This window comes from Haliaeetus leucocephalus, unplaced genomic scaffold, assembly GCF_000737465.1.
Source record: "Haliaeetus leucocephalus isolate CR32 unplaced genomic scaffold, Haliaeetus_leucocephalus-4.0 Scaffold120, whole genome shotgun sequence".
Taxonomy (NCBI): Eukaryota; Metazoa; Chordata; class Aves; order Accipitriformes; family Accipitridae; genus Haliaeetus; species Haliaeetus leucocephalus.
The window spans coordinates 1,389,914-1,400,768 of NW_010972556.1; the positions used below are offsets into that span (position 1 = coordinate 1,389,914).

General features: G+C 40.8%; 2 protein-coding genes across 2 annotated transcripts in view; both read right to left on the bottom strand.

The window, feature by feature from the left end:
* Nucleotides 1-301: 301 nt before the first annotated feature.
* On the bottom strand, nucleotides 302-7,190 carry FBXO4 (F-box protein 4). Its single transcript, XM_010585829.1, has 8 exons — nucleotides 7,163-7,190; nucleotides 6,908-7,092; nucleotides 6,545-6,780; nucleotides 4,677-4,897; nucleotides 3,611-3,686; nucleotides 2,903-3,081; nucleotides 1,803-1,978; nucleotides 302-746 (listed from the first exon to the last, which is right to left on the bottom strand). The coding sequence occupies exons 1-8, from the start codon at nucleotides 7,188-7,190 to the stop codon at nucleotides 657-659; spliced, it is 1,191 nt and encodes a 396-aa protein (XP_010584131.1). The 3' UTR covers nucleotides 302-656.
* Nucleotides 7,125-10,855, bottom strand: part of LOC104843088 (chromosome unknown open reading frame, human C5orf51) — a 6,458-nt gene continuing 2,727 nt past the window's right edge. Inside the window, exons 2-6 of the mRNA XM_010585830.1 lie at nucleotides 10,273-10,439; nucleotides 9,723-9,869; nucleotides 9,200-9,331; nucleotides 8,879-8,993; nucleotides 7,125-7,579 (exon numbers count right to left, since the gene is read on the bottom strand). Of these exons, the coding sequence (XP_010584132.1) occupies nucleotides 7,290-7,579; nucleotides 8,879-8,993; nucleotides 9,200-9,331; nucleotides 9,723-9,869; nucleotides 10,273-10,439 (851 nt within the window). The 3' untranslated portion in view covers nucleotides 7,125-7,289. The remainder of the gene's footprint in view (nucleotides 7,580-8,878; nucleotides 8,994-9,199; nucleotides 9,332-9,722; nucleotides 9,870-10,272; nucleotides 10,440-10,855) is intronic.

The window sequence follows — 10,855 nt, forward strand, 5'->3', positions numbered from 1 at the left end:
AGAAAGCAGAAGATGCTGAAGTCTTATGTGGTTGTTTAATAAATAAGATCACAAACAAGAAACAACCAATTCATATATGGTAGTTTGTTTGTTTGCTTCTGAGAATTTTGGTCTGGGCCAACAATTCTCTGGCAGGTGCTATTTCTTGTCTAGGCATTGTTTCTGGAAAAAATACAGGAGAATTCACTCTTTTGAAGGGATACTGTCTTTCTGTCAACTTACTACTGTACAATGTATAGTATATTTTCTTTGGTTGGGAACCATCACTGTCAAGATTGAATATACCTACTAAATGGGTGCTGATAAACCAACCTAGTGTTACGTACATTTACAGAAGAGATTAGATTACCAGATATACTGAGAAAAAATTGCACCCTAAGGCCCCTGCTTGAAAGACAGAAAAAAACCAAACCACCCAGATTGCCCCCCCCAAATCACTTCTTCATCAGCTGCTGGAATCCAGGCAATCCTGCTTCTACTTCTAATTCAGGACTACAGTTGGAAGAATGTTAATTATTAAAGTACATGCACTGAAATATACGCAGGTTTGCCTTTTAAATCTCCTTTCTGACAGTGCTTTGCCAGGACAAGATTCTTACTTTGTCTGAACTGCAAAACACCAAAGTCTCCATACAGTAAAACAATGCGCAGTTCCATTACTGTGCATTTTTACAATTTGCTTCTTCCAGGAGCCACTCAATTCCATTTAGCAATCCAGCTAAAGTTGCAGCTACAGTGTCCTGCACCTGTAAAAATAAAAAAGCTAATGTATTAGAGATAACAGGTAACAGGATCTAACAGCATTTTAGCATCACTCCATGTCTATCCTTCAAGTCAGAAATACTCACATCAAATTTAAATTTTTATCACTGCCTTAAAGGTCCCTTAGACAAAAAAGACTTCTTAAGAGTAAGGTAGAAAAAGAAAACACTACTCTACAAAATGACTTATAAGACCCGTTAGGAGAGCCTTGTATTCTTGGTATCAAGGTGAATTTTATTTCAGTTGTTCCATCAGCTACTCTGGAACATTATACTTACTTTATGGATGAGAATCTACTTGAGAATTCTTCTTGTAACTCTTAAAGCAAAAATGCTGCTAGCTTTAGAATTCAATGCACATTATTAATTCTCAGGTTTTGTAACGTATTATGAAGTGGTTATTATAAATGGTATGTCTTTTAAAAAGCCAGTAAACATTTTCCTTATGAAAACAAAGGAAATATCTGAAATCAGGATTTTGGTTTTTTTCTGATTAAGTGTTATTCTTCGGCCACACAACATCACCAAAAATAAATTATGTGTGGCTGAGCCATACTGATAAATACTGTGTTTGACAAGCATAAAAGAACAGGTTCCGGACCTCACATGCTAGGTAAAAATCTGATTTGTCAAAAACTCTATAATCACGTCAAGCAAGCAAAAATTAACAGTCTCCTGAAAATGGCAGAAAAATCCACCTTGTGTCCAAGGCCTTGGGTCATCCTCAGGAAATTTAGATTTAAATTAACTGAAGCTTCCTTACTCCCTCTGAGACCAACATTTTGTCATTCCTTACGTTCTGGCTCCATCTGAAGTTTCTCATGTGCTCCTGGGCAAGCCACTTAGCTCCCCTATGTTCAGATAGGCTAATGCTTCATCTTAAAGGACCAGAGAAACTCAATTCTTCACCTAAGTGGAGAGCTCATGTACTAGTGTTGAAAGCTGCACTTGCTTAGGTGGGTACAGTTCAGAAACTACCATAAGCCTAAACTAAATTTAAGCCACAGAGAAATAGAAAATAAAAGGTTTAAAAGCAAGTACCATCCAGGGCTGATGTAGCAGATTTAGTTGCAACTGATGTGCCACGTAAACACACGGAATTCTTTTCACACCAATGTCAGAGACACAAGACAAAACTAGCAGAGGTCTGTTCGGAGGCCCAAGAGCTGGATCAATCATTGCCAAAATACGAGCCAGTTCCTCTTGACGATCATGGTCTAAGAAACAATTTTTAGTATATGAGTATTAAATATATGCAAATCCCAAGGATAACTTTTTTTTTAAAACTTTTCAAATATTTAAGGTATCAGAGGTGAGGAAACAAGAGAGCTGGAAGGGAAATGGCCAGATTATGTAGTTCTGCTTATCCCAAGGCTGGATCATTCACATTCATGTCACGCAGATGTTCATGTCACACTTAGATGTTATTTAAAGATCTCCATAGATTCTACAGGCAGCCTATTCCAGTCCTTAACACCACGGTGTTTTCCAAGTACCTTGCAAAGATCAAAACTGCAGCAAGCCATTAAGAAACACTCACACCCCGTACAGTCAGCAGCCCTTCCCTACTGATGGTACTTCTCTCCTTAGTATATCCCTTCACATTTTTTTTACTCTTCTTTTCTGAGCTAGCCCTCTCCCTCCATTTAAAGTTGATAAATGTAAAGACAATTACCATAATAGGTATTTGGATTATCCTCTTATAGGACTATCGTGATTGGCACTCTTTGCATCTTTTACTGCAGTTTTCCTGGAGAAGGTTCTGTTTCCAGGCTATTACACCACCACAAGAGGCATTTCAGGCTGTTTCTCCTAACCACGGCCAGGGGTGTTTTTTGGTTTGGGGTTTTTGGCTTTTTTTTTAATCCAGATCATTTCCCACACGTAGCTTAGATAGAAACCATATCAGTATCTGCCATAAATGAAAGAAGGGGCCAGAACCCCTCACAGGGAAATGTGGGAGAGTATCTAGGATAGGGGACCTCTTCAACTGGATAAGCCATGAAGAAATAGCACTAATGAAGCAGATTTTGAAAGAATCAGAAAATGGCTTTTGATGTCTTGCATATTCTTTGCAATCTTTTATGACATTCTAATCATTCACAAAATATGAATAAATAAAATAAAGAGAAACCCCTTACTTTTATGAGCTTCTGCATTAGCAACATAAATGAATCCATCAACTACTTCGCACACCTTTTTCACTTGAGCTATTACACTGTAGTGCACGGCTTGCTGATTCCCTACTACACTGTTCTCTTGGTAGAACATCTTATTCACAGCAACGGCTTGCTCTGCCCTTGCTCTCCTCCTTTCCACACTGAAAGATATTTCAATATTTCAGTAGTCAGGTTAATTGACAATGCAAAAACTCAATTTTGAGAGTCTAGGCAGCACAGGAAAGGGACAGGAAAATGGCCTGAGCCAGCAAAACAGTTTCTTTTCTCCCTGCCTCCTCCCACCCCCCCAACCCCCCTTTTCTAGTGTGCATACACAGACGGTTAGCAATCTGCAAGATGCATATGAAAATACAGGATGAGTTTATATAGTGTTTTAAAAAGTCATCAATCAAGGTATCAAGAGGGACAGAAGCATCTGTTATGTATTAGTCATACACATTTGGTATGTATAAGGTTTGGAAAAGGTTTATTGCTTACATGTGAAAATTTAGCAGTTTGAGAAGGAAGGAAAGAAGGAAAAAGTGAAGATATGCATTGAAGCTTCAGTTTATAAGGGATATCCATGCATGTGAATGCACACATAAAAATCACATGACAAAAACACGGGGAAAAGTATGAAATAACAGAGAAACTGTACTTTTTTTTTTTTTGGTGGAGAACAAATCTTACCTGGTGGTTGAATACAATGTCAGAATATTGAATTTTTGATTGTTGCTAAACTGAAAACTGACTCCTGATCCAATTCCTACAGGGAAAAAATGAATATATGAGATTACAGCTATTTGGTTACTGAATACAACCAAGTGGTAGGCTGAAAATTCCAGTGGTGCTATAAAATGGATACATCCAAGCCTAGGAGTTGCTGTTAGGGGCAGTATATTTACTATTTTATGATGAAATTTTATACATGCTCTAATTGATCAGTCTATTAATTTAATTGAAATCAATTCAATAGTATTAAAAGAAAACAAGGAGGCAATTCCATGTTTCTGATACTTAGACTTGAACCTAGAAACCTAAGCCAGAGAGAAGCTAGACTTGTGTTTATTAGCTGAAACTGGCATAGCAAAGGCTCTAGTCTGTTTATGATAAGCTGCATTGAAAAGGACATGAGGAAAAAAAAAGGTAACGCTACTAAGAAATCATATTTTCACACTTTCTATAAATATAATTTACTTATTCTAATTCTGCTTAAAAAGTAATAGGCTTTTGCCTTTGGTTTGGACTGAAGTGAATTTACAGATGTTAAAATGTGTGTTTTTAAACTTTGAAAAAAATCCTTCACCTGCTCCTGTAACTCTTCTAAATGAAATTTACACCATTTGACACAGGACTGAATCATACAAAGGATCAGTCTTGACTTCCTGTATAAAAACACAAGTGTGTTTTTTAGCCATTTTCTGCAAGCAGTATCTAAAGAAAGTTTTGTGTTTATCCATTACAACAGCAGGTGTGATGTGGAATTTAGGTTCAAAATAGAAGTACAAGGAGCAAAATGATCCCTGTGACATTGTGCAAATTTAAGCATAAATTCACTGCAGCTATAATTTTATCACAAATGTTTATTACATTTATCCTTCAGAATAAACACAAAGAGAAACTTTTTTTTTTTACCATTATGTTATAGAGTTTCAAGGGGAGAAAAAACCATCCCTTTTCTCCATTTCTCCCCCAATGTTTTTTGTGTTACATCTATTTATGAAATAAAAAAGTAAAAAACCAAAACCAGCATTACCATGAATTTGTCTTTGAGGTAAGCCAGCTACTAGCAGAACTTCTGGGCATGTCATCATCTTTTGCACTAAAGAGTCATCCAGCTCTTCCAAACCTGGCCCAAACATAGCAAAGCGAGGTTCTGCCTGAGTGACCAGTGATTGCAAAAAGGAAGTCACAGCCCCATACCGGGGACGGCTTGATTTCAAACTTCTTCTACTCTGAGGACAGCTTTTTTTATATCTGTGTAAAATAGATGCAACTAGAAATTAAAATACAAAAGAGGTATTAATCAAACAACATAAATTGATTTAGGTCCCACGCTTCTCATGCTTCATTACCGGCACAACTCAAGCACTGGTAAAAATGATGACGTTCCATACTGGTAGTTTCAAGCACCAGTACAAAGCAGGTAAAGGCATCAGCCCTTTCGAAGTCCAAATACTGACTTTTTGGACCTATGTATCTTTTAGTTTACTTTAAAAAATAAAATAACAAAATCCCCCACCATCACTGAACACACAATATTGGTAAAATAACATCAAAGCTCATGAGTCACATACAATATAAAAAATACGAGACTTATGAGTGCTTTTCAAACTTTGACTGCTTTTGTGTTTATGAACTATGAAACAGGTAACTCCACCTGAAAAGGAGCATTTCCCCTGTAGGCACAGAGAATGTGTGTTGTGAAAGGAGACAGGTGTTTGCAAGCTTATGTGCTCATCTGATGCAGAAGCTGGAAGGCATGAAAAGACGTTGGTAATCAAGGGAAAGAATTAAGTCACAGAAGTGACACACATCCTAGAGAAGCAGCTTCAGTCTTTGCTTCTGTGGTCACCGTAGGCTGCTGCTGGACAAATCACTTCAAGGCAAGATTAAATGTGTGTTCCTCTACACCCAAACTGAGATGCTTCAGTTGAGATCAGCAAAAGCAGCAAGCGCTCACAGGCACAATGGAAATTAGTGACAGGTGTTTTCAAATAGGTGATGCTCTGAAGTATTCAGACCTAAAGAGACTGAAATCCACGTTCAAAACCAGCAGCTATTTTGCACTTCAAATTCTGGGCATGTCTTTCCCCATCTGTAAAGTGTGGATGAAGGGCACAGAGACTGCAGAGGTTTAGTGCACTTGTAGTGAAACAACAGTTTCATGAAACCACCTTTGGAAAATTTAAATGCAAATTAAAAAAAAGATAATTACTCCAAATTAATTTAGGGAATTGAATGAAGTTCAAAAAAACCCCCACAGAATAATCTGCTTGTCTTAAGCATTCTTCTTAGTCACCCAAACTCATTATGAGTGCTGCTATGCTTTTCAACTACACTAGCTGAAACGTGTGTCTTTTCTTAATGGCATTTGACCATCAGAGCTAAAGCAATACTGCTTGTATTCTGTGCACATTCAAAAAACCCCCTTTTTTTTTTCCCTTAGGTCTTCCAGGTAAGATGAAAAAAATGAAAATTCATTCCATTGCTGTAGTTGAAGACTTCTTAGTACTTTTATTAAAATAAGAAACCACGTGTCATTGTACTGAGAGCAAAGAACACATTTTTATCAACAGTATGCACAGCTGCCGAGATGACTGTATTTCTGTGGCATAGCAGACATGCAGTTCACGAAAAGCTTTAATTTTTTTACAACATTAGCTTTGTGTTCTCTCCAACATTTTACATTCTTGTTGAATTCCAACCAGAAAGAGCTGACAAAACCGTCAAACAACAGGAAATTGTGTTTCCAAAATAAAACAAAGGATTTGAGACACATCAGAATTTAAGCAGCGGCTTACAGCACAGCTTTACTGCTGTAAATAAGAAACATGCACGTGGGGTGCATGTGCCTGCTGTAGAGAGACTGCAAATCGTGTAAGAGAGTATGAAGGTACTTACATTGCCATGTAATCATACAGCGCATTATCGCTGACCTCTGAAAAGGCTTTATTAAAGATCTCCCCATCTGGGAGTGATTTCCAGTCAACGGATGTCCAGAAGGGGAGATCCCTCAGGAGAAAATACCTCCACAACAACGGATCCTGCACAGCCGCCCTCCAATAACAACTCGTGCTCCCCAAATGGCACAAATCTTGGGGCGAGAGGAAGGACATGATGTTCAGCTGCACGTCGATCTGAAACCCGCCGAGAGCAGCCGTTTAGCGACTCGGGAATTAAGCGGTGAAGATGCAAGAGGGGGGATGCTGAGCTCCTCCCCTCCCACCACCCCCTCGGTGCCCACCCTGACCGGGCTCCACTCACCGGCAGCGCCTGCAGGGCGCTCACCTCCTCCGGGAGCGATGGACGCGGAGCCGACCCCTCACGGCAGCCTCCAAACCGCCCCGCTCCTCCGCTCCGCCGGCCGCCATTAAGCGCCGAAGCCCCGCCGCCCCGCGGAGCCGCTGCGGCGGCGCGGGTGGGCGAGGCGGGGCGGAGGGCGCGCAGGCCTTCTTTGGGCGATGGGGGGGGGGGGTGACCATAGCCGTTGGAGCTGTACCACGGGAGTTCTTTGAATGCACGTTTTTAATGTAAGAGGAGCATACATTTTGAGAAGAAGAACGGTCAGACACTGAAGCAGAGACCAGCTCCCCACGCGTGCTCTGCAGACACAAGGTTTCTTCCAGCACAGCTCAAGCAGCGGGTTTTAGCTGCGGGATGTTGCGAAGTCGCGCAACATGTCCTTTGCTGTTGTTGTGTTCCACCCGCGGCCTCTTAAAGGCCCCTCACAGGCAGCCACATACTTCGTTAACATGTTTCTGCCCGTTTCTCGGAAATCCAGCGGCACGCTCTGTGATCTGCAGCCCAGGTCACTGTTAGAGACGGCACCTATCGTCTCAAGGCTTTCCTGCCTCCCTTCTCCACACAGTCGCAGTCCCCAGTAGCACATTTCTCCACTGTACATCATTGCCAGTAAGTGAGTGTCACTAAATATACCTGCAAAGATAATTTAGATCAAGTACTTTATTGTTCTGTAATAAGCAAGTACACAGCTTGTTAACTTCAAAATTATTTGCTTCAGTAACAGTGGGGAACAAAAAAAAAATCCAAAAAGGCAGTATAAGCCTATTAAAGAGGTACACCAAAAAACCCAAATTTTAACCATGAGATGACTGACACTGCCCAGAAGAGAACCCGGACCAAGGCCTTGCTGATTTCTCTATCTCTTTTGCCCCTCCATAATGCTAAAATCTTAAAGATTGCCATATAAATATTATTGTGATAATTGTGTTTGCCTATTTATCTTAGAGAATTTCAGTGTTTCTTTACAATGCATTAAGTGCAGGCATGATTATGCATATTCATTTTAGAATACTTCTATGCCTGGCACAATTTAAGCCTCAAAGAAGATGCTGTTTGAGCATCATCTTAACGCAGGTTAACCAGCAGCAGCTTTAGTATTTGAATAGAAAGCAACATACATATACAGGGTCATGGAAGAACAAATCCTGCTAAATAAATCTTTAACAAATCAGTTACTGAACGTGACTCTGCATTGTGGAGCTGAATTGGAGCAGCACCACTTTCAGATGAAATTAAGCAAGAAGATGCTCCATCCCCCCACAGCCAGAGCTGAGCTAGTTTGGGGTGTGTACAACGTGGACATCATGTTCTCAGCACCAGCTGTTTTACCTTACAGATCCCCCCCTGCTGCATCACCCTACCTGCATCACACTGATGCAGCCTCAGATCCTCATGGAAATGTACTACAGTAATGCAACCTACATGAAGTGGAGACAGAATAAAAGTTTGCCAAATCTAACCAATTCTGCATGTACTTTCTACCTGTGCGAAGTCAGTAATTCTGTGTTCCTATCTGCGTTCTCCTAGGTCTAAACAGGAAGACCAATATGGGAACATCCAGCATCCTCTGCAGTCGTATTTGTGCTTTCAACATTTGTCAACTGACACCTGGATGTTTATAAAACACACATACTGTGCACGAAACACCCCTTGCCTCAGTACACTTTCCTCCAGTGCACCCAGAAACACAGAGAAAATGAGCACTGACACCTCCTAAAATCCATGAGTCAAAAGGAGGGGAGGGGAGAGCACTGCTGCCTGCTTATCTGTCCTATATATTACTTTTTTTGTTCTAAAAAGTGACAGTTTTTTAATACAAATGCAGTCAAACAACAAAAATATGCAATAAAGCATTTCATAAGGTAGAGCAGTTGCTAAGAGGAGCAGGTTGTAGGGTTTTTGGAAGTTTGTTTTTGTCTGGGTTTTTTTTACCTTCACTGAGTAATTTAGCTGTGTCTTTATCTTGAAGTGAGACGTCTTCATTTAGCTGAAGAGGGCATCTAAAGCTAAGCATCTTCATCAAGTAGTGAACTCCATCATTAAGACACTGAGTACAGTTAAAAAACGAGGAGAAAAAAAAAAACCTTTTAGATAAGTTCTGATTAATTTAATGATCGCCAGAAATACTTCCCGCTATGAATTCCCCACAACCCTATTTAAAAGGAAAAAAACCAAGAAGCTGTACTTCATAAGCAAAGAGTCAAACTTTACAAGTGTATTCACATGCTCATATAACTTTTAAATCTCCTTTACCTTTTTAAATATGGCAATGTTTTCTTGTAGCCATTCACTCCTTTCTTTTGCTGTATGACAATGCATGTAAAGCAGGGCTCCTTTTCTCCAGTAAAGACATTCTAACAACTCTGCACCAAGGATGTTGACGGGCTGAAATAAAAATCCAACAAACTGGGATAACCCAAAAGTAAACCATCTTAGCTACTCATATACACGCAAACTGTGTTATATTCAGTCTCTTAACTTTACAGGCTCTACTTAACATCAACAGTCACACATACAAGCGTAATGCTTTGGATTTAAACTGCCAAAAGCACACGGAATCATGAAATGTTAGCAAGAAAAACTCTGAACACAGAACAAGTTATTTGAAAAAATACTTTCAGGAATCGCTATTTAAATACAAGTAAGACTTGAAAGTTTTTCAAAAGATCTTAAATTCTGCCCATCAAAAATACAAATACTACTACCCTATTTCAGATTTTTAAATTTTTAAGTAATGAAATAATTAATTCTCTGGCTGAATAACATTAGTACTCACTTCTTCATTTATGCTGCACTCCGTCACTAGGTCTTCTGGTTCTGAAAGAACAGAAATAAGTTCTTTAACTTTTTGCAGGGCAGATTCTTCTGGGAAATCTTCATCCACAAGCTGGTTTTCCTCAGAATACGTAATGTCTAAGACAGCCTACGAAAGCAAGAAGATACACAACATAAAAATGCTACCAGCAAAATAATCAAATGGTGGTGTGCAGTAAGATACAAACTTGTTGCAGCTTATAAAAGACGACAATTTTAAGGTAATTTTTAACATTTGGTTTACAAAAGCTGCAAGTTAAAAGTACTGCAAGATTGCTGACAGTGAACGTAAACTCAACCCCCTTTCTTTCCCTGCGGTACCAGCACAATCATTATTGACTTCGAGTTACCCAGTCCAGGCAAAAGCAGCCCTGCACTTCGTGGATGTTGAGCACACACACCGAGTAAGAGGGATCGCCTCTGTGCTGTACCCTCTTTCCTACACCCAGCCATCTCCCATACCCTACAGAGATTTTATTGAGCGGGAGCTCTTAAGGCTTTAAATATACTACCTGCGTATAGAGCTGCAAAAGCGTGGAAGGATGTTCTTTCCCTTCGTTACAGAGGTCCTTCAATTTGTCCAGAGTAGCAGAGCCCTTTGCTAAGAAGGTATCTGAAGGAAGAATACAAGGCTTCCTTAGCAGTGAAAAGCACTCGGCAAGAGCCTTGCTGACTCTCCCTTTTCACTTCATAGGGTTTTATCCATCCTTGCAGCATCTACAAGAGCAGCCGAGTAATACAGCACGTCAACAGGCCCGCTCTCCTGTGAGACGACACCTGTCTCGACTAAATTAAGGGCATTCACGGTTACGGCCCGGTGTCTCAAAACCAACGCCACACACTCCACTCGCAAAGAAGTCACACGCCAACAGCACGACTCGCTAACGCGCAGGCACACGCTTTAGGCCCCGGCCGCCCCGCTCCACGCAAAACCCTGCGGGCGGAGCCTCCGCGCGGAGGCCGGGGCCGGCACCGGCCGCGCCGCGCCCGGGGCGAGTCTGGTTTTGGGAGGCGGGAGAAGCCGAGGCCCCAGCCGCTGCCCCGCAGCCGGGGGCAGCAGAGGGCGGAGCGGGCCCGCGGGAACGCCGGGCAGGG

What these genes read in the sequence shown, in the direction of transcription:
- FBXO4 (XM_010585829.1), bottom strand. Translation starts at nt 7,190, where the DNA reads ATGTATGCTCCTCTTACATTAAAAACGT. An exon ending in GCGCCCTGCAGGCGCTGCCG is followed by an intron (nt 6,781 to 6,907) that starts GTGAGTGGAGCC and finishes GGCGGGTTTCAG; the next exon opens with ATCGACGTGCAGCTGAACAT. An exon ending in TAATGCAGAAGCTCATAAAA is followed by an intron (nt 1,979 to 2,902) that starts GTAAGGGGTTTC and finishes ATTGTTTCTTAG; the next exon opens with ACCATGATCGTCAAGAGGAA.